The 23,879-nt window shown below is 47.1% G+C and overlaps 1 protein-coding gene across 1 annotated transcript in view; it reads left to right on the top strand.

Moving 5' to 3' along the window:
- MICAL2 (microtubule associated monooxygenase, calponin and LIM domain containing 2) overlaps positions 1-23,879 on the top strand; it is a 255,246-nt gene that overhangs the window by 96,238 nt on the left and 135,129 nt on the right. Inside the window, exons 10-14 of the mRNA XM_053245068.1 lie at positions 2,307-2,433; positions 2,617-2,707; positions 2,805-2,952; positions 16,338-16,537; positions 17,442-17,554. Coding sequence (XP_053101043.1) covers positions 2,307-2,433; positions 2,617-2,707; positions 2,805-2,952; positions 16,338-16,537; positions 17,442-17,554 — 679 coding nt within the window. The remainder of the gene's footprint in view (positions 1-2,306; positions 2,434-2,616; positions 2,708-2,804; positions 2,953-16,337; positions 16,538-17,441; positions 17,555-23,879) is intronic.

The raw sequence follows: 23,879 nt of genomic DNA, 5'->3' as shown, positions 1-23,879 counted from the left end.
AACTGTACTTTTTCCTGGGGCCCGACTTGATCACAAATAATCCTTCTATCTCCCATTTTAGTGTGTTATGAACAGGCAGCTGCTGCATATGTTCTATTGGAAACTTGGACCATATTAAAAATGTGTTAACTATATTGTAGGATGAATACTAAGTGCTGGTCTGTCTGTTGTCTTCAAAGAGAATTTCTCCAAAGTAGCCAGTTGAAGTTTTTATCATGCATTTTCCTAAGTTCTCTGTGTGAGTGAAATTTCCAGGCCTGTAGTGATAATGGAGTTCCTTGTAGGAACAAAGCTTACCATACTGCTTTCTGTAAGGCTGGTTCACATTATAAAAATCCTAATGGAGGACATTTTTGTATAAGATAGAACCAGGGGTGGAGCTATAATTGATCAGATGTATTCAAGGAACTTGAGCTACTCACCACCAGGGGTCTGCCTCATGGGCAGCAGCAGCTCCTAAACTTTCTCCAGCCACTGCTGCTATAAAAACACCAGGGCCCAGTGTGCTGTGCCCTGACTTTTAATAGTTGGCAACCAGGGAAAGCTTTACAGTACTCATCCAGGGAGAGCTTAGGAGCTACCACTCCTGGAATTTTTGGAGCCACAACCACCATGGTTACAGCAGCAGTGGGGGTAGGACGAGGAGACAGCGAGGAGAGAGAGGTGAGCTGCCATGGAGGCAGTGAATATGGAATTGGGGCAGCAGGTGAAAGAGAGAGCTAGTGGTGTAGTTGTGGCGGCCATGTTCAGGACACAGGACACCACCAATCTTGCTATGCACCTTGCTAGAACATGAATCCCTCCCAAGTGGAGATTGTAGCTGTGCTACTCAGTTGTATGCTCCAACATTTCATGTACTAATCTACTTGTGGGGCTCATATTTACATCCTTCACAGAAATACTTTCACTCAGATATTTTGTAACATGTAAAAAACATGGGATGCTTCACATATGAATTCATTTTCCTGCAAAAGTTGTAGAAAAGCCATATATACAATGCACAAAATTGTATATATAAAACAGTATGCACAAGCAGTAATAAGCAATCTAGCCTTCACATTCAGTTGGAAATTACCCAGTTTTGCTTCTCCAAAAGGGGAGCAAATTTATTTCCAACTCAAGGCTTAAAATTTGTCTGTCATTTTCCCACCAGCTTTCCCTGCCAGCTCTAAAAAAACCACCAGCTTCTCCAAGGTTGCAGGCAGGAGTCCCTCTCAGCCCTATCGTGGAGATGCCAGGGAGGGAACATGGAACCTAGATGCTCTTCCCAGAGTGGCTCCATCCCCTGAGGGATGGAGGATCTTTCAGTGCTCACACATCCAAGTTTCCCATCCATATGCAACCAGGGTGGACCCTGTTTAGCTAAGGGGACAAGTCATGCTTGCTACCACAAGACCAGCTCTCATCTTCATCTGTATGGAACTCTACATGTGTATGGAGGCTATTTTTACTGTCCACATGGTAGTTTTCTCTTGGAAAGAAGACACATGTTCTATACACACCATTTGTTTGCTTTTAGTAATAACTTTCTTATATGGATAATTTAAGTTTTACAATGTGGATATGTGTTTTGTGTGTTTAATGTTTAGGTCCTAAGTCTAAAATGTTTTATGCTTGGGTTTTAAGACTAAGAACTTCATACCAAGATGCTTATAAGGCCAAGGGCCAGAAAGTTCAGAGTTCCTATCCAATAGGCATTCCATAGCCCATTACTCTGCTTTTCCTGAGCTCTGCCCTAATGTTCCTTACTGGAAATTTCTCTATGCCTCCCTCCAGTCCCAACCTCTGTTTTGTCATCATATTCCTTTCTTCACACCCTGATGCCACCTGCAATCTTTGTTCCATTTCCAGGTGGAGAAAAGAACATTAAAAATTGGTGGAGAACCTTGCTTCTAATAGTGATGAAGTCTAGACTTGGCACTGAGGAGGGGAACATAATATAAAGGCTAAGAGAGGACATGTTTGTGGATGACAAAAATGCAGTGTAGTCATAAATGGAATCCTAGCTAATGATGGCTGGGTGACTCTCTCTATCCAGTGTTTGTCTTGCGGTTAAAGGAGGAGTTGATTCTTGTGTGAAAGAAAAATCAAAGCCAGATGATTTTGGATGATGTAACCTCATTTCTTCCTAGCTATTTTCCTGCCTCAGGAAGACATTCTTATGTCTGTCTCTGTGTTGTTCCCCACCCCAGACATTTCTCATGCTCAGACAATGTATTCAGAAGTGTCAAGGTTCTAAATATAGGCAGGAGAATGTAAGGTAAAGCAAATACTTAAAAACAATCCTTTTTATGCGTGCTTTTCAGAGAGAGCCTTTTTAGACTTTTACCCCAGACAACCCCGGATAATATCACTAAGAACTTTGACCTGTACACCATTGACCCTGCAACACGATATCCAAACTTGAACTCAAGCTGTGTTCGGCCTCATCAGGTAAGCCAGATTACATGAGATAGACCTTTGAAAATAGTTGTATACTGAGAAATTCTGTGGAAATGCTTTCTGCTTTCCACATATCACTCAGCTGCAACTTTAAATTCCCAAGGAAAAAAGTGGCTAAAATTATTAACTGTGTTAAATTAAGCAGATCATTTCATTATGTCTGTCTGTCTTTAGGTGAAACATTTGTACATTACAAATGAGATACAACCATGCCCTCTAGAAAGAGTGAGCTCAATTAGAAGATCAATTGGTCTTTCGAGACACGGTATGAAATGTGTTTTAATTTTATACATTTTAAGTCTCTTAATGAAGAAGCTGTAGCTTATGAGTGACTGTACTTAATCATGCTGTTATAATTTCAGAATCTGATATAAGACCAAACAAGCTTTTAATCTGGTGTCAGAAACAGACAGAAGGATACAGGAATGTTAGTGTCACAGATCTTACAACTTCGTGGAGGAGTGGCCTAGCCTTATGTGCAATTATGCATCACTTCAGACCTGACCTCATGTAAGTTTTATATATGTAATGCTTCCTAATTGTAGGTTATACAAGGTTGTTCATAAAAGTATAGACTTGGGTAAGGGCAATCAAAACAGTGAAGATGTTTTTTGTTATTCTTTTTAACATCTGTTTGGCAACTGTAGACATGTATTTTCTCAGGGATTCCCCCACCCCCGCAAGTTGTTCTTGGCCCAATACTAAAAATGTAAGGTATAGAGTTTCACAGAACTATTTAAGATGTTAACTGTATAATTTTTGCGCATTTCAGTAGAAGTCTAAGATGTATTTTTAAAAAGAAGAAACTGCGATCATGCTCTGAAAATATATATTAGAAGAGGATGTTTGTGGATGGGAGCTGGAGGGAATGGCATAACTTTATTATTTCTGTACTAAAGAGTTTACTGGAACAGAAAATATTCAGTGTCTACACAATTTCAATTCTGGAAATGGTGGTCAATGACCAGCTTGACTTTAAAGGCAAAGTGTGTCATCAAGCAGATTTCGAAGGAAAGAAACCATATGCATAGGAACATGTATATGAACTGTGTATATAATCTATAGAAAGGTTACACACCATAGATTATTATCGCCAAAGAAACCCATAGTATCCAAAAAAAATGCCGTACAAACAAATTTCTTACACATCTGTGATAATTTTCACAATGGACAATTGTATGGACATATTGACAATGAAACAGCACACAATGGCAAAGAAAGAGTTCCAAGAGTGTAGCTGAAGAGTCAGAAGGTGATCAAAAGTTCCATTAGATGTATAATGAATCAAAGGTTTCCTGTAGTGTATCACAGGATCAGTTCTTATATTTACTCAGTCTTGCTACTGCTCCATAAGATCCATTCTTGCTGTAATACGTTGTGAACTCTCAACAGGTATCCTAGGCAAGCAGGTATCTAGGTAGTTTGTAGCCTGTTTCCTCCTGCTCTAAGCAGGGCTTCATCAGGAGAAGTTTTTAGCAATTTGTCTTTGTGGCTCATTCTACAAAGAATTAAAAAAAACCCACAATAATACAGTGCTCCCTTCACTATTAAAGTACTTTAAACACAATCGTTATCTAAACTAAAAGAGAGAAAAGGTTTACTTACTTTGTTATACCTTACTTTAGATAACTTTCATTATTGGCTCTTTTCCAGTAGTTTCGCATTGGAACTCTACTGATACAATGTCATTCTAAAAAGCAACTCCTGCAATGCTGCTTAATATACCCTTCAAGCTCTCTCAGCCTTATACATAGTTCTTAATTAACAACTAGATATTCATTATCCAATCAGTCATATAAATACCTCAAATTGCAGCTACTCACACACATTTACAGAGAATGCCAACATCAAAGCATCACAAGAAAAAAAGACGTTACCTATTCTATTACAGATAAAGGTTCAGAAGTCTTCAAGAATCTGCAAAATGTGTAAATGTTCCATTGTTTACAAACTTAAGTAACACCAAAACACGTCTACATTTATCTCCACTTGTTGTTAGTCTTACAAGTAACTGGCCAGGTCATTTGACCTGATTTAAACCCAATGGTTCTAAAGTTTTAAGTTGGTATATGAAATAGGGATGTGCATAAAACCGGTTCTCCCGGTTCGGTTCGGGTCCGAACCGGGTCCGGACCGGACCGGGGTGGTTCGGTTTTGGTTTTGCCAGACCACCCCCCCGGTCCGGTTCGGTTTCGAACCGGTTCGGATCTGAACCGAACCGGTTCGGATCACAAAAAGTGGCTGGTTTTGAAGGGGACATTGTGTTCTACCTGCCACCCAAATTTCAAGTCGATTGGACCTTCCTCTGATTTTTTACAAATTTTTTTCAAAAAAATTTTTTGCCCATAACTCACAATGTGGAGCCCTTAGGGGCAAAAAAGCTGGGGTGGGTGGTAGCCACCCATGGGTGTCCTCCACCCCAAAAATCCCAAGGCAATTGGTGGCTCCTAGTATTATTGGTGAATTTCTGAAGAAAAATTTTTTTCCCATTGGCTAGAATGGGGGTTCGGGGCTGCCCCAGACCCACCTCTGTGGGGTGGCAGCACCCCCAAAGTGGGTCCGGGGCCATGGCAAAAATGCCCTCAGTCCCTCCCAGCAATCCCCGTAGAGATAGGAGTGATGGTTCTGTTGTTTTTCTGAGGTATTCTGAGTGTAGATTCTATGATAGCTTATGAGATTTCCAATGAGACACCATGAATCCACTCTCATTTGCTATCACAGAATCCACACTCACTCAGAACACCTCAGAAAAACAACAGAACCATCACTCCTATCTCTACGGGGATTGCTGGGAGGGACTGAGGGCATTTTTGCCATGGCCCCGGACCCACTTTGGCGGTGCTGCCACCCCACAGAGGCGGGTCTGGGGCAGCCCCGAACCCCCATTCTAGCCAATGGAAAAAAATTTTTTCTTCAGAAATTCACCAATAATACTAGGAGCAACCCAACAATTGCCACCCCATCTTTTTGGCCCCTCTCTCTGGGCGCCCTAACACGTAACACCTAGTCAGTCCATCTTAATGCCTACCTACTACCACCACTCCTATCCAAGCAAGTAAGAGGAGGACACTCAGAGAGACAACACCCACTCTCTGATCTAACAAAAAGGCCACTGCTGTGCTGCCTGCCAGCACAGCAGCAGCAGCGGAGCAGCACACTAAGCACAAGAGCAGCACACACAGAGAAGAAGCAGGAGGCGGAGCAGCAGAGCAGCAGACCTGCCGCTCTGCATGATGGGTGACGTGATGCCCAAAGGAACCACCGCCTCACTCAGTGCCTGCCACTGACTAGGCCCGACAGACAGAAGCCAGCCAACCTGCTCTGCTCTGCTCTGATGCTCCCCATGGATGATGCACACACACCCTACATCTGCATCCCAATGACCAGACCAGACCAGACCAAGTGCGCAGAGTCAGCACAGGCCAGCAGCCACCAGCCCAGCAACAACAACAGCTACTACTGCTACCACCACAACCAGTGTTGCCGCTACAATAACATTCCCAGTCCAGTCACGCGCGCCACAGCCTGAGCCTAGCACACAGCCAACAGCTGCTGCCAGCCAGTGCCTGGCAAGCCCAGCCAACATGAGGAGGAGAGAGCTAACAAGTAGACGGCGCACGCACATCACCAACCCATCACGACGGCGCAACTGCAAGGGGAGAGGGCACAATTACAGGCAGGAGGAGGAGGAGGAGGAGGAGGAGGCGGGCGAGGCAATCCTAGCACAGATTTGAAAGTTTAAAATCCACCAGGACATCTTCTAGAATCTAGACTTCTGTTTTTTCTACCACCAGCTGTAGTGTCTAGTTAGTCAGTGTGCTGTGCAGCTGAGCTGAGCTGAGCTGAGCTGCATGTGAGGAAGGGTGATTGTAGCTAGTTCTTTAGTTTCAGCAGACTGAGCATTGAGCATGGGCAGTGGCCTTGGGAAGCAACACAATTACACGACACTCACCTGCTGCTGCTGGTTCTAGAAGTTGCCTCTTCTCGTCTTCACCTCTTCGTGTGTGTGTGTGTGTGTGTGTGCAGTGAGTGCATGCCTTTTGCCTTGCTGGAAAGAAATGCTTCTCTGGTCCACCACCACATATCTGCTCAAGGACACAGAGGCCCAAGGCAGAGGTGGTGGCACCAGTGTGAGTGCATGTGTGCTGGTGGTGTTTGCCACCACAGGTGTTTTGTGTGTGTATGTGTGCGCTGCTAGCTAGGAGGGGGGAGGGAGGCAGGGAGGGAGGCTGGGAGGCAGGGGGGAGGAAAGGGGAGGGGGAGAGGGATGTAGAGGGGATTGAAGGGGGGAGGGTCCGGCTCAGAGTTGGTCAGCCACATATTTGTGCACACACGTGCTCACGTGTGTGCTTCGGTGGGAGAGACCAGACTCTCATCATCTGCCAGACCGGGGTTGGGGGCAGGTGAGGCGGTGGTGGGCTGGTAGGGAGGGAGGATGGAAGGTGGTGAAGAGGAAGGGGAGAGGATGAGAGGGGAAGGATGGAGGGAGGCATGGGGGGGAGGAAAAAAAACATGTAGACAGACACACACCACACTACACACAGAAAGCATCCACACACAGAGACAGTGCTAGGCATCCATTCACACAGACAGACAGACAGACACACAACAGGAAGAGACAGACTGAGCCTGCACCACACACACACACACACAGACCCAATTCCCCCCCTGCACAGTTATCAATCAATATGTTGTGTTGGCAGCCAGTTCATTGCTATTCTGATGGTTTTGGGTTTTTTGCCATCAGCCAACATCAACAGTGACCACAATCAAGATGAACATAAGATGATAATAATTCATTCGTTTCATTTCAAAAAATCACCCAATCATCTTCTCCATGTAAACCAAGCCCCCCACACATGATTTCTGGTGACATTTTCAATAAAATCAATTCATTTGGCATTCATCATTTTGTTCTCCCTTTGTCACCTTTTTTTCTTTCTTTTGCATAATTTTGAGGCTTGATTTTGACATGGGGTTTTTAAAGAAAAAATTATTTACATGTTTATTTACATACAGTATTTACATATCTACACTGCATTTTTGAACGTATACCCGCCGCTGCCGCTAAGTCTAGTACTCCGTGGGCTGTGCTACTTTGGGGGGGGGTGCCGTGCCCACGCCAGGTCCCCAAATGCTGACAGGTGGATAGATAAAGGGCCTGTGCTGGTCAGCATTGGGTTTCTTTTTAGGTGGGCGTGGGCATTGTAAACATCTGGCCAGTCGCAGCACTACAACTACTACTACAACTGCATCTCTGTGTGGGCACACTACACGCTGCGACTGGCTGGCACGGCTCAGCATCTGTCACGTCAGCTCAGCTAGGGGTGGAAGGGGGGAGGGTAGGGATAAGCACAGAGTTCGAGCCAGGCAGGTGACCAACCATGGGGCAACCCACGGTAATCACTCGCCCGTCTCAAACTGCAGCTTGGGGTAGCCCAACAGGGGGAGGTTCACCTTAAGGAAGACCAGCTGCTCCACCAGACCAGGGTCCAAGCGGGAGCGAGAGGGTGTCACCACGTCCCCGGCACGTGAAAACACCCGCTCGCTCTGGACACTGGTTGGGGGGCAGGAGAGGAGGCGCACAGCCACCACCGCCAGGTCCGGCCAGACTTGGCGGCGGCTCGCCCAGAACTGTGCGCAGTCCACGCCGTCTCCCTCCACAGGCTCCTCCAAGTACTGCGCAACGCATTGCTCAGCACTGGAGGGGGGCCTGGCAGGTCGAGCCTCCCGCATACCAGGCATGGCGCCATAGCAGAACCGCTGAAACCACTGGGCGGATCTCGAGTCGGTAGCAAATGGCTGCTGCGATGGCGCCGCCTGGGATGCCGCGCTGCTGGACTGGGAAGAGGGAGGGGAAGGGGAAGCTGACGCCGGCTGGCCGCCCATGCTGCTGCTGGGTGCGGGTTGGGCCGCGAGGGCTGCCCCCGCACCACTACCAACACCCTGGTCTCTGCGGGCCCTAGCGGCCTCCTCCTCCCTAACCTTCTCGACCAGGATGCCCTTCCACCTGGGCAAGTCGTCGGCACTCACGGCATTGCCCTTGAGGGCTGGGTGACAGAGACAAGCGAGGACATACTCCTCCCTGTCTCCCAGCACATCAACGAGCCGCTTGTCAACCCCAGACCTCAGCCTCCCAGCCAGAGCACGACCCTCTGGCGTGGTCAGAGAGATATGGAGTCCACCCATCAGCTTCTCGAGACCAACAGCTGTGGGCAGCGCCTGGCTCAAGGGAGTGGTGTCGCCACACAAGCCCTTCGTGGCAAGCTGGAAGGGCTCGAGTGCCGACACCGCCTCGGACATCTGCTTCCACTCTGCGTTCGAGAAGTCGCAGACATCCAAGGACTCGTCCCTCGCCAGGGCGACAAGGGCTCTCTCCTGCTCCAACAGGCGCTGGAACAGGAGGAAGGTGGAGTTCCACCGCGTCTCCACATCCGTAGGGATGAGATGGCGAGGAAGGCCAAGGTCATCCTGCTTCTGGCGAAGCAGTCTCCTGGACTTCTCGCTGCGGTGGAAGTGGGCGGCCAGCTTGCGGGACTTATCCACAAGCGTAGCCGTGGCAGCAACAGCACCTGCGATGGGGCGGGCCCCCTTCTCCTGGGACGCCCTCAGCTCCTTAAGGCCAAGGGCGTCCCTGACGGTCAGATGGAGCGTGTGTGCCATACACCGTATGTTCACACAGTCCATGACTGTCTCGACAGCGGCGGTAACGTTGGCTCCATTGTCGGTGACAATGAAGCCGCGGGAGAGGTGTGGACACCCGCCAATCCACTCCTCTATCTGGCGGTCGAGTACGGCCGCCACCTCCTCCGCGGTGTGCCTCGTGTCCATCGTCTCCACGTGCAGGACGGCCCACCTGTGCCGTAGTGCATCGGGAGCCGCGCCGGACCCGGAAGCATCGCCCGCGGAGGTCCCCTCACTCTCCGGTCCCCACCAGTGGGCAGTGAGGGCCAGGAAAGAAGCGTGCATCCCACTGACACTGGTCCAGAGGTCAGTCGTGAAATGCACGCTTGTCCCGGCCGGAGCTGCACGCAGCTCGGCCGACACGAGCTCCCTGCACCGGCGGTACAGGGAGGGGACCACGTTCCGGCTGAACGTGGTCCTTGAGGGGATGACGTATTCGGGAGCCAGGTATTGGAGAATCCGGCGGAAGCCGTTGTTCTCGACCACCTGAAACGGCTGGTCATCGGTGGAAATCATCTCCCCTATGAGGCGGGTGAGGTGATGATGGTCCACGCGAACAATACGCTGGCTGCCCGAGGACTGCGTCCACCGCTGGACGGGCAGTGTAGCCTGCCTGCTGGCTGGCACACTGCCGCTGCCCGCCCTAGTGGCAGATGCACAAGGCGCACTAGCGCTGCCAGCCTGTCCCCTGAGACCTGGGTGGTGACGCTCTAGGTGTCTCCACATAGGCGTCGTACCCAGGTGCGCAGGGTCCCTTCCACGGCTGACAAGCATCCTGCAGTGGACACAGCGGGCGTGGAATGGGGCATCTTGAGGGACCTCAAAATGCACCCATGCACCACTGCCCTTGGCCTCCTGCGCCCTGGGTGCCGTCCTAGGCCGTTTCTCGCAGGGTGGCTGCAGTCCTGGGGGGGGGGCGGCCGCCGCTGCCTGCCCACTGCTGCCACCCAACCCGCCCCTTCCGCCCTCCACAGCGGAGGAAGGGCCCGGCTCAACTGGCATCGGAGAGGCAGGCCTCTCCTCCACCACCTCGCCAGACCGCTCCCCACCAGAGTGTCGGGCTTCACGAGGGGGGGCCCCACTGAGCGGCGAAAGGATAGGGGGAAGGGGCCCCAGAGGGAGGGAGAACCTGGCTGCATCGCTGCCAGCCGCACGGTCCTCACCGCCCTCTACCTGCTCTTCCAACTCCACAGTCTCCTCCACCTCAACAACTGGCGGTAGCTCAGCAGCACCTGGTGCCGCCGGCGAGGAGGGACCCGCCACAGCCCTAACAGTGCCTCTGCCTCTGCCGCGATTGGCGGCAGCAGGCGTGGGGAACTGAATCCTGCGCACCAAAGATGGGGCCGGAGCAAAGAATTCTCCAATGGGGAGAACTGGGGTGTCCTCAGGCTCCCCGCGTCCTCTCCCTCCCCGTGCCGCAGGCGCACCCCGCACCTGGCCTCTCCCACCTCTGCCTGCCAGCCTTGAGCGAGCCCTGCCCGCCACACGGCGCTCAGACATGCTGCTAGGTCAGAAGGAGGGAGACTTTAGGAGGAAGGCCAGACAGGGTCAAAAAAATAATTTGGAGGGGCTTAGGGGCCAAAAAAAAGGCAGCTGATTTGGAGGCGGCGGGGGGGAAGTTTGTTTTCAAAAAAGGAAGCCAATTGGGGGGAAAGGAAGACTTTTTGATATGGGGGGGGAAGCCAATCGAAGTGAGGGGGAGGGTGTCCTTTTTGAATTTGGGAGTCAACCACCAAGCCAATTGGGGAGATGGGTCTGGGAGGGGTTTTTTTTAGAAAAATAGGGGGTTAAAGGGTGGAACCCCGGTGTGGGAGGGTGGCACGGGCAGTTGGGTGGAGTAGTTGTGGTGTGGGTGGCAAGTTTTTAGCTTTTTTGGGGGGGGAGAGTGGATGGGGGGAGGGCACAGCACCTACCGGGGGTGGGGGAGGGATGCAGTCAACGCTTGGGAACCTGCAGATCAAAGGAGGAAACCCTTATTTAGTGAACTGGAACACAAAGTGTGGGTTCTGGGGGGTGGTTCTCAAGTAATGCTCCTGTGGGGGGAGCATCAAACTCAATGCAGCCTATTTAGTGACTCTAAATTGCACACAACCAAAACCAGAACCCAGTCACACCAACACAGAGGTTGAACCCACCCACTCTGTGACTCTGCCTGCCCAATGCCATGGCAAGCAAGCAGCAGCAAACACTTGATGGCAGCCTCATGGATTGAACATCATGATCATCATCATACGTGTGTATTGGCCCAGCATGTAGTGGCAGCATCAGAGCCCAGCCAGGACCCCACTCAGACTGCCCCAGAGGCAAGGAAGCACTCTGGCATGGCATGGGCCCAGCATGTAGTGGCAGCATCAGAGCCCAGCCAGGACCCCACTCAGACTGCCCCAGAGGCAAGGAAGCACTCTGGCATGGCATGGGCCCAGCATGTAGTGGCAGCATCGCATCAGAACCCTGGACCCCACTCAGACTGCCCCAGAGGCAAGGAAGCACTCTGGAAGGCACCTGTTCAAAAACCACCTGCAAGACGCATGCAATGCAACGCAACACACAGCAGCAATTTCTTTACTGGGCATGGGCATGAAGACACAAGTTTTACAACAGTACATCTCCTCTCCAAGGTTCCCTCCCTCCTCCCCACACCCAAATGCATTTCAGAATAGGGGTGTCCCTATTTAAAACCGCCAGCTAGGGAGAGAAAGGGGCAACAAAAGGTGCACAATCGCACACGCACTAACCCCTCTTCTTCCGGTCCTTCTCCTGCCACTCACTGCTGGTCACGGATTCGCCGCCGCCAGCCAGCCACCCTGGGCTGAGACACAGCAGGGCGGCCGCACGAGGCACACAGGCAACCGGGGTAGTTCAACAACGATGGAGGGGCAGAAGTGAGGAGACAACACTATTTGTGTTGCTCAACTCACCCCCAAGCAGAGACAAAATCAACCAAAAACTATAAAAAGAAAAAAAAAACCGATGGCAGCCGCCAGGTGGGTAGGCTACTGTGTGCGGCTGCAGCTGTGGGAGAGGAGGTGGAAAGTGAAGGGGAGCAGAGAGAGAAAAGACTAAGAGAGAGAGAAAAGAGAGGGGGGGCAGGGACAAAGAGAAAGAGAGGAGAGAGAGAGAAAAGAAAGAGAGAGAGAGGAGAAAGAGAGATGATAGAGAGAAAGAGGAGAGAGGAGAAGCGCAGTGCAGCAGGGAGGGGGGATTCAGGTGTGGGGGGAGGACACAGCAGTAGCAGCGGTCCAAAGAGGTGGGGGGAGCAGAGAGGGTGTGTGTGGTTGGGGGCTAGTGTGTGGCAGGGGGCCTGGGGTAAGTGGAGAGAGTCGGGGGCAAGGAGGAAAAGAGGTGGGGTGGGGGGAGCAGAGAGGCTGTGTGTGGTTGGGGGCTAGTGTGTGGCAGGGGGCCTGGGGTAAGTGGAGAGAGTCGGGGGCAAGGAGAAAAAGAGGTGGGGTGGGGGGAGCAGAGAGGGTGTGTGTGGTTGGGGGCTAGTGTGTGGCAGGGGGCCTGGGGTAAGTGGAGAGAGTCGGGGGCAAGGAGAAAAAGAGGTGGGGTGGGGGGAGCAGAGAGGGTGTGTGTGGTTGGGGCTAGTGTGTGGCAGGGGGCCTGGGGTAAGTGGAGAGAGTCGGGGGCAAGGAGGAAAAGAGGTGGGGTGGGGGGAGCAGAGAGGCTGTGTGTGGTTGGGGGCTAGTGTGTGGCAGGGGGCCTGGGGTAAGTGGAGAGAGTCGGGGGCAAGGAGAAAAAGAGGTGGGGTGGGGGGAGCAGAGAGGGTGTGTGTGTTTGGGGCTAGTGTGTGGCAGGGGGCCTGGGGTAAGTGGAGAGAGTCGGGGGCAAGGAGGAAAAGAGGTGGGGTGGGGGGAGCAGAGAGGCTGTGTGTGGTTGGGGGCTAGTGTGTGGCAGGGGGCCTGGGGTGAGTGGAGAGAGTCAGGGGCAAGGAGAAAAAGAGGTGGGGTGGGGGGAGCAGAGAGGGTGTGTGTGGTTGGGGGCTAGTGTGTGGCAGAGGGGTGTTGGGGGGAAGGGGAGGGGGCAACAACAAACAGCAAAGGAGAAACTGGAACAACTCGGGCAGCAGCAGCGATTAGGCTGGATGGGGTGGTTGGGGGAGGAGCTGGGCCTGGGCTAGGGTAGGGTCTGGGAGGAGGGAGGGGGGGGCAGGCAGGGGGGGGAGGAGGAGGAGGAGGGTAGCAAAATATATAAAGCAATATATATCAAGAGAACACAAGCCAGAAGTTTAAAAAAAAATTAAAAGAAAGACTATAACCAGCAGAAAAAACTTGGGGGTGGGGGTGTGGGGAGGGGGAACCAAACACAGACTCTGAGGGGGGCCACTAAGTGAACAGAGACAATGAAACCACAATTGCTGCAAATTAATAATAGCAAATGAGTAAGTGGAACTGCAAGCAAAGAAAACTGGACTCGGTTTGGCAGCAGCAAACTTGGGAGAAGGCTGGATGGGGTGGGGTTGGGGTGGGGTGTGGTTGGACTTGGAGGGGCAAGTTTGGAGCAGGGAACCAAAACTGATTATATGGGACAACAAGAAACAACAACAGAATCCTCTGGGGGTGGGGGGGAGGGATTCAGGGAACCAACTCGCAGGGCAGCAGCAGTCAGCAGAAACAAACAAAATGGTACAATTTAAGCAAAACCAGCAAGCAATATATAACTGAAACCAATGGAATGCAATGTGAAAATCAAAAAGTTGGGCAACAACAAGGCAGGACAAAGAGCAATAATTAATGGAAGAAGATTTAAAGCAATGAGGATGCAGTGGGTGGGAGTGGGGGAGGGGGAGGGTAGGCCCAAAGGATGAGAAGGGAAAGGGGGGGAGGGGGGAGAAAAGCAGACAGACAAGGAACAGGGAAAATTGGGGGAAATTAAGAAGAAAGTAAAGTGAAGTAACACACAGTATACAGACAAGAGACAGACAGAGAGAGGAGACACACAGAGAGTCACAAAGGGCAGGTGGACAAAGGATTAGACAGAGCACACACAGAGAGACACAGGACACAGTCAGGACTCACAGAGACACCAGAGCAGCCAGCAAAGGGCAAGCAGGTCTCAGAGATGATCCCACAACTGCAGCCAAGAGAAGTTTCCAGAGAAGAGGCTTGGGTTTATATAGGTTTGAAATTCCCTCCTTTGGGAGCCCCCACCTTTGCACTCCCCCCACGGCCAACAGGGTGCCAGCTCTCAACAGTGCAACAGCCAAGCAGCCTACCAGACCAAAGGACTCATTCTGGCCAATCAAGGATCAATAGCGCAGCCAATACAATGCCTGGAAATAGCATCACAAAATGGATGCAAGGAGGAGCAAAAGTTTCGGGAAGGAGACACAAAATGGAGGACACACTTTAAAGAGACACTGAGTGAGACTCAATTTCATTCCCGAACCGGTTCGGGAAACCCGAGCCGGTTCGGTACCGAACCGGCTCGAATTCGGTCCGGCTCGGTCCCCGGGAGGGCCCGATTCGGTCCGGGATCGAGCCGCCGGATCCGGACCGGTTCGGACGAACCGGTCCGGATCCGAACCGAACCGCACATCCCTAATATGAAAAAAGCTTCCTTTTGCAGGAGAACAGTTTAATATCCAAGTAGGAGAATTCTTTAGATTTAAATTTGTAAATGACAAAAAATTCAAAGTCACAAGGGGAATGTCTAGGCTGTATGAAATGGCTAACCATAGGGCATTCAATGACCCTAAGCATCTGACTTCTTAAATTAACTGTCAGCTCTCTTTATAACCTCCTGTTCCTGCCATTCTAAAGCCCCTCATAGGATTTCACCGAGGAGATGCCTAGATTCAATGCTTCTTGATTGACAGCTTCTACTTGCCAATCGCCACACCACCTAACTGATTTGAACCAAATTTGGAACAGTTGTAGGAACATCTCAATAGCATAACTTGTGATGTCATCCACCCCAATTCAAGCTGGCTGACATGAATGTTTTGAGGAGTGAGTGGACTACCTTGTGAACCACCTAACCGATTTGAACCAAATTTGGTACAGTTGTAGTGAGTGACATATAAGCACACCTCAACTGTGTAGTTTGTAATGGCATCCACCCCAACTCAAGGTGGTGTATGTGTGAACATTTAAGGCTGAAGTGGGCTAACTTGTGAGGATGATAATTATCAATTAAGATTATAGTGGTGGGGGGGGAGTAGGCAGATTTGTTCTTACCAGAACAGCTTGTTTTGGGTTAGTGCATTCTGAATATTTTGGTAATATTCAGCAAATAACTCCAATATATACATGTGAATGATGCTTCAGAGTAGTTAAACTTGCTGGTGGGTTTTGGCCGAGACATGTATCTCCCAGAAGTCAAGCCAAAGTAATGTTATTAGGTAGAAATTTTGTTGTTTTTAAAAGTTTTTTTCCCCAAACATTGAGAAAATGGGGTACTTGGATGTAATTTGGATGCAGCATATCCTACTTAGGGCATAAGTACTCTCTGTTGTTGTAACTTTAATAAATGTTGCCATGTGTCTGTATGTAAAAGACCCTATACAAAAATATTGGGGGAATGTGTGGCAATTAGCGATTCTTTTTTCTTCAACATGATGCTTCCAGTGGTAGGTGTTGACAGATCATTGCATTTCAATAATAAGTTATATATTCTGTTTGATCTGTATTATGCAATTGTCAATGGAACCTGGTTTATACAATATTTGTGGCACATCTATTTGTATATCTATTGACTGTCCTTATGACATTGTGACCTAGCTTATCAAGTGGCTGTCATAATTCCAGATAGTCATTAGTGGTTTTATATAAATGGGGATTGAAGATGAGATAGTAACCTACCCAAGACCACCCTGTGAGTTGCAGGCTGAGATGTGATTTGCACCCAGGGCCAAAGGAAGCACTCTTCCAGTTCTTGGACCACACACACAACACTATTTTTTTCAATCAGCCAATGTTTTCAATTGAACAGTTTGTTTTGATTTAGCTAAATCTCAGCATGTGCCAAAGGTTTTTCAAAGGACATTGTAAAGCAAGCAGTGTGTATACAGGGTGGAGGTGGAAGGAAGAGAAAGTTCTTTTCTTTTTGAGACTTCTTAAACAAAATCTTCCTGGAGGATCATAGCAGAATTTCCAAGGGTTATTTAAAGCAACATTTCGAAAAGCAAAATTATTGAGTGGGGGAAGAAGGAATGACTACAATGTTAGAAGGGAAGTCTTCCTCACTGATATGGCCTCCTTTGAATCCCCCAGTGACTTTGACTCCCTGAATGAAGAAGATTCAGTCAGAAACAACCAGCTGGCATTTGACATCGCTGAACGAGAGTTTGGAATTCCTCCCGTCATCACTGGAAAAGAGATGGTGTCTGCTGGAGAGCCTGATAAACTCAGTATGGTTATGTACCTCTCAAAATTCTATGAACTATTTAGGGGAACACCACTGAAAGTAGTGGGTAAGCCAACCTAGGTTACTCTTATTTGTTGGTTTTTTAGCAGCCTGCCTGATAGTCCCTTAAGTTGAGACAAATTCTCTCTAGCAGCTACAGTATAACTGTTCTGGAATGTTTAACTGTAATTAGCTGTGTACTGCAGTTATCTCAGACTTTAAAAGGAAATGGGGGAAATACTTAATGTTGATCATGGGTTATGTTTCCTTAAATATTTTTAGAGAGCCAGATGACATAGTCATTGCCATTACTCTTTACTTAGTGGGTAACTGTAATATTTCAAACGAAGCAGTCTGCTCTACACTTGTTCATTCCCCCTTCTTGTCTCTGTATTTAACTTCATTTGATTAAAATACACAATTTGACTTTAACATGAGAGGAAATATGGATGGAGTCAAAACGAAATGATATAATAAATGTGAACTTCTGTATGCTCTGGAAGATGCTATCCCAAGATGCAAAACCCCAAAATAAGGGAACTTCACAGCTGTGGAGCAGCCACCAAGATCTACCTTTGCATGACCTTGTGGTTCCAAGAATGCAGAGGTGAAATTACTAAGGGGTCTTTTTGGCAGCCCTTGAGACACAATGGGGCAATCTCTAATGTTCCCGTAGGTAACTGCTTGCCTCAGAATAAGCCCCACTGAACATTTAACTTCTGAATAGGGGTTATACTAGACTGCTATTCATGACTTCTGCCTGAATAGGATTATAATGTTTGTCTTATCTCAAATAGTGATGATTAAAATATGGTTGGATGTGCAGGATGTAATTTACCCCTGAAATGCAGAAATACAAATCTTTTTTTATGAAAAATTACTTAAAAGGGGCATTTTTCTAGCTTAATATGAAGGTTCTAAGTACTGGGGGAACACCCTTCATTTTAATTATTTATTTTATATTTGAACAGGTTCTGTGGACAAGCAAAATGGAGAAAGAAATGATCTTTGTTCAGCAAAATCATCCAACCTAATCTTTAATAACTACATCAATTTAACATTTCCAAGGAAGAGAATACCAAAAGTAAGACCCCTGTATATGTACAAGCTCCATTTTTAAAACAGAAGAATAATGGGTTGCTAAATGCCCCAGACACTTGGCTTTGTGTGAAAATTTTATAAAGCCACAGTTACTGAGATGCTATTGGAGTTTATATTTTCTCATGTCCCTAAATGTTAGATGACAATTAAATGAAATTCAGTGGTTTAGGACATACAGAAATACTTTGAGCACACACAGTTATATGGAATTCATTGCCCCAAAGACATGGTTATGACCAAAACCTTATAAACCAATTAAACAAATTAAAGGAGACTGCAGTTATCATTGGCTATTAGCCAGCTAAAAACAGGATTTCCTATTCAGGGGTACTTTGCCTTTAATCCCCACATCTGGCTTGTTGGTTTTGGTTGGTTTTGGAGAAGAGAGTAACCATACTCGGACATTATGCTGTATGAGTATACAGATATCTGTACACTCCTACACTGTTTAATGTGAATGGCTGTACCTGTGTTCATTTTAAAATGAGCCTGGATACAGCACACACACCTGCCCACAATGCATGGTACAGATAGGAAGTACATTGCTGTGCCTCTGTTCAACAAATCATGTGAATAACTGTATCTGTCTACAGATCTGTACCTGTGTACATTTGTGTGAGCGTTGAACATAATGTGTGAGTAGTGCTAGTGTGAGGCTATATTTGATTGGTCTGATATGACAAAGTAGATCCTATATGCTGCCTTCCTTCTGTTCTTAGTGGCAAATAGTGGTTTGCTGTTGTTGGGCAGCAGCAAACAACTTAGTAGGTTTCTTGTGATGGTATTAGCCTAGAACCCAGTATAACTGTTGTCTCAACAGCAGCATCTGTCCTGCCACCACTTTGATATGTGGTCAAGTGTGGAGAGCTGTTAATGAGTTGTGGGCTGAGACAATGTCTTTCTGGCAGCAATCCAGCATCCTGGTTTTCAGGCTCATGGTGTCATCAGTTTAAGAGTTTGACTTCTCAGAAAAGCAAAGAAGACTCAGATAAACCCTTTACCTGTCATGAAATTTGCCATAATGCATAGCACTGCTAATGTAGACTCTGCTTTCTTGGTGTTTAACAGGCTTGCTTCAGTATTAGCTAGTTTGGTTGTTCCTCCCTGAACTTCAGTTCTACTGTATTATAAAATGATGGAGCATATTTTCACCCAATTTGCTAGCCTAATATTAATGGTGCAAAGTAGATAGGGCTTAGCCTCTGACCCTTCCTGCACTTTAATAAATTGGGAAATGTTCTGTTTAATGGTCCCTGGTGGCTGTTCATATATAAATGCTATATGTGAGCTATATTATAGTAACACAGTTCTGTAGAGGTTAGTACTTTTGGCTTGCACTATTACATCTAGGAAACACTGATGTAAATTGTATTGGCATGTACTTCGCATTTTATATTCTGATCTTGAGGTTTCTTCTGCTTGCACCCCTATCCTTCTCTTAAGAAAACTATGGGTAGCATCCAGCAGTACTAGTGCAACAGTGCTAGCACAAGCCATTTTCTCCACCCCTTGCCGCAGCCCCTGGAAAAGCAATTCCTGAGGGCCGAGAGACAGTTACCAATGTTATGTGGTGGCAGCAGAGGTGGCTGTGGGAGAGGGGGTGGGAGTTCTCAGAAAGTGGTCAGAGATCTCTTATGAAAGTGGAGCAGAGTTGATTTACAAGTCAGGAATGGGTTTTCAGGGCTCAGGGGAGTTGCAGTGAGAAGGAAGGGATGGAGAAAATGGCTTGTGCTAGCACTGTTGCACTAGTGGTGTTCTCTACTATCCAATTATTCTGGAATTTTTTCATTCATTATAAAAAGCTGTTCTTTTCTCTATGATATGGCTCCATTTGTTTCCTATATTCATTAAAATTGGAGAAGGTAGTTCCTTTATGCATTCACTGAGGTAGTGTTCTGATGCATTCACTGAGAATTTAAAATGATTTGTCTAATCTAAACAAGTCATGGATTAAGCAAAGATAAACTTGGCCATCCCTAGAAAGTCAAAACAATGAAATGTCTTGTCTTTCTTTTTTCTTTTTAAAAAGAAGAGACTGTTTGCCTCAGCAAGCCCACTAAATAAAGTTCTTAGCAAACTTTTCCTAGCATAAGTATAAGATCATTCTTCTGTTGCCCATTCTATAAATACATCTTCCAATCATACGAATGTTCAACTACCAACCAGTAACCTCATGCCCTTTTTAGGAAACAACATTTCTTCACTCAGGCATACAAACTCAACAGAAGCCCAAATGGTGAAAATAAAAATTTCCTTCCAAAACCCCAAACGCTTCCTAAGAAATCACCCAGCAGATAGTTTTGCTAAAAACTTGACAGTATATTTCAAGTTGTGATTTGTACTGTTTCTGTTCATGTACAGAATATAAGCATTTGGTTACTGATGATGCTATGCACTTCTTAAACTCTGAAACTTAATTAGAAAAGCAGCTTAAACATATTCCTTTATTCTGCTGCTGCATCTTCTGACTCCAAACAGGACAAACAAAATATAGCTAAACAGCATAGTATCTATTAGTTTATACACCTTCAGTAGAACTAGGTGCATACAAAAGCCCTAACCAGCAAAGCCCTATCCAGAAACTTAAAATCTTTCTTGTCTTGACAAATACTTTGACCTAGACCAAAATGAACCTGGTTCAAGGTAAATGAGTACTTTAAACTTTTAATAAGGTCCTTTGGATTTGTAGTGTTTATTTTAAAGATCTATATCTTAACTTATCCACTTAGTATCAAGGTGGCTAACAAAATAGTAAAAACCCACAGAAACAGAATAAAAACAGAGCACAACACTAATAACTGCAGCTGACTTAAAATTAATAGACAGAGGGAATAAAAAGAACAAGGCTAAGTGATGTTTTAAAGTGATTTCCCTATTATCATGGACGGACCACCATCTGGTTAAGGTTGGACTCACAACCGCGTCCCACCTCCGCAGGGGCGAAGGGCCCATTAGGATGGTCCATCCAAGAAAGTTACTGAATCCAATAGGATTCCAAGAAATCTTTGAGGAATTTAGTGTTGGCTCTGCTGGTGACCCTGTCAACACTCTGGTGGAGAACTGGAATAATCAACTCACCAGGGCAGTGGACACAATCACTCCTAAGCGTCCTCTCTGACCCGCTTTGAAACTGGCCCCTTGGTATACAGAAGAACTACAGAGGCTGAAGTAGTAAGGTAGACGCCTAGAGCGCAAGTGGAGAAAGACTCACCTCGAATCTGATGGATTATTACATAGAGCACACTTGAAAATCTATCCTCAGGTGATACATCTGTCAAAGAAATTATTCTTTTTCTCCCATATCACATCTGCAAGTTCATGTCAGGGGGAGTTGTTCATGGTTGTGAAGGGACTAATGCGCACCCCTCCCCCCTTGAATCAGTATTTGGAACCAACAATTACTCACTGTGATATTTGTAATGAGATTTTTTGTAAACAACATCTCTCATATGCAGGCCGACTTGGACTCAGACTCCACAATTGTTACAGAGTCTGATGCCAAAGTGTCCAGCAGTTCTTCTTATGTAATGACCTTGGATTAGTTTCAGTTTGTGACTCCTGAGGATGTGGACAAGTTGTTTGGAATGGTGCCTACCACTTGCCCTCTTGATCCTTGCCGGACATGGCTTATACTATCTTGCAAGGAGGCTTTTGTAGAGGGCCTGGTAGAGATCATAAATGCTTCTCTGAGGGAGGGGAAGATATCTCCTTGTCTTAAGGAGGCAATCATTAGACCTGCCAAGAAGCCTGCCTTGGATCCCTCAACGTTAAGCAATTACAGGCCTGTCTCCATGGCTGGGCAAGGTGATTGAGAAGGTGGTGGCATCCCAGCTCCAGGAGGTCTTGGAGAAAACTGATTATCTAGACCCATTTCAAACTGGCTTTCAGGCAGACTGGGGGTGGAGACTGCCTTGGTCGTCCTGATGGATGATCTCCAATTGGGAATTGACAGAGGAAGTGTGACTCTGTTGGTCCTTTTGGATCTCTCGGCAGCTTTGAATACTACCGACCATAGTATCCTTCTGGAGCATCTGAGGGGATTGGGGGTGGGAGGCACTGCTTGGCAGTGGTTCCGCTCCTACCTCACCTACCATCTGGAAGATTCCAGATGGTGTCCCTTGGAGACTGTTGTTCTTCAAAATCTGAACTTTCATATGATGTCTCTCAGGGCTCTATATTGTTTCCAGTGTTTCATATCTACATGAAGCCCCTGGGAGAGACAATCAGGAGATTTGGTGCAAGGTATTATCAGTAATGCTGATGACACCCAAATCTGTTTCTCCATGTCTTCATCATTTATGCCTTCTCTTCATCAGGAGAAGGCATAACCTCCCTAATGCCTGCCTGCCGGCAATAATGGGCTGGGTGAGGGATAACAAATTGAAGCTGAATCCAGATAAGACAGAAGTACTTATTGTGTGGGGTCGGAACTCAGGAGACAACTTTGATCTGCTGGTTCTGGATGGGTCATGCTTCCCCGGAATGAACAGATACGCAGTCTGAGGGGTGCTTCTGGATCCAGATATCTCCCTGGTTCCCCAAGTTGAAGTGGTGGCCAGAGGTGCTTTTTATCAGCTTCGGCTGATACGCCAGTCTGTTTCTTGAGATGAATGACCTCAAAACAGTGGTACATAGGCTAGCAACCTCTAGGCTGGATTACTGCAATGTGTTCTATGTAGGGCTGCCTTTGTACATAGTCCAGAAACTGCAGTTGGTCCAGAATGCAGCAGACAGGTTGGTCTCTGGGTCATCTAGGAGATACCGTATTACTCCTGTGTTGAAAGAACTACACTGGGTGCTGATATGTTTCACAAGGTGCTGGTTATTACCTGTAAATCCTTAAACAGCTTAGGCCCTGGGTATTTAAGAGAACGTCTTCTTTGCCATGAGCCCCACTGCCTGTTAAGATCATCTGGAGAGGTTCGTCTGCAGTTGCTGCCAACTTGTTTGGCTGCTACTCAGGGACGAGTCTTCTCCGTTGCTGCCCCTGGACTTTGGAATCTGCTCCCTGTGGAAATAAGAGCCTCCCCATCTCTGGCAACTTTTTAAAAGGCACTGAAGAAACACTTATTCACCCAGGCTTTTAATTCGATTTATAGTTTTAATATTTTTAATATTGGATTTTAAATGGTTTTAATTGTTAATTGATTTAATGTTTTGGGCAGCATAGAAATATTTTAAAGGAACAAATTAAAGCACCCAAGAGTACAGGGCAGACTTTGCCTGGCACCAAAAAGATAATAGTGAAGGTGGTATGTGTACATATCTTGGTGATGAATTCCAGTGTCTGGGTGCCATCACTGGAACGGTCCTCTTCTCTGCAGTTTCCACCTGCCTCAACTCTGGGGACAAGGCATCCAGAGTAGGGCCTCAGAAGATGACTTCAGCTGTTGGGTGCAGACAGTCCTTCAGATTTCCAGGTCCCAAACCATGTAGGAATTTAAAGGTTCAAACCAACACCCTGAATTGGACCTGGTAACAAGCTGGTAGCCAGTGCAGTTCTTTTCAGCACTCGCATATTTATCATGAATTCCTAGTCACTGTGTTCAGACCTCTCCAGAGTAGCCTCCGTATATCACATTAATGTGGCTTGGACACCATGAGAGCATGGGTAATGGAGGCAAAATCAACTTTCCTGATTTAGGGATGCATCCTTCAAGTAACCAAAGCTGGCAAAAGGCACTGCATACTACTCACGCCACTTTGTCATCAAGTAGCAGGACTGGATTAAGCAGTACCACCTGCCCCCAACTGTGAACCTGTTCCTTTAAGAAGCAGTGCAAACTCATCCAGAACAGATTGAATACATTTGCATTTGAATGTATTCAAATAAATTGAATATATTTACATTTTGTAAATTGTAGATTTTGTAGACTGAATACAGTTACATTTTAATGTAAACTGCCCTGAGCCATTTTTGGAAGGGTGGTATATAAATCAAATAAATAAATAAATGCCACTACCCTGAAGTGATAGATCACTCACCAACAAAACCTTTCTCTTGTTTAGATTGAGCTTCAGTTTATTAACTTGCATCCAGCTCATTGTCTGTTCCTCCAAGTACCTGTTCAAAAGCTTGACAGCTGTCTGGCATTAAGCAGAAGTTACTTATGACATTGCCTATAAGTTCAAGAGAAAAAGCATAGCTGCAGGATACTTCAGGAGTTATGTGCCTCTCATTATATGGAAATTGTCTAAGGCCTGAAATACTACTTCGTAGTTGACGTTATAATTTTGTCAATAAGCTGGCACAGCTATCACTTCTGATTTTCAGCTCACAATTGTTTTTGAAGTCATTGTAGTGCCAC

The sequence above is a fragment of the Hemicordylus capensis genome, chromosome 1 (genome assembly GCF_027244095.1).
Source record: "Hemicordylus capensis ecotype Gifberg chromosome 1, rHemCap1.1.pri, whole genome shotgun sequence".
Taxonomy (NCBI): Eukaryota; Metazoa; Chordata; class Lepidosauria; order Squamata; family Cordylidae; genus Hemicordylus; species Hemicordylus capensis.
Note: the sequence above shows the minus strand (reverse complement) of the source record. Positions and strands in the feature narration are given on the sequence as shown.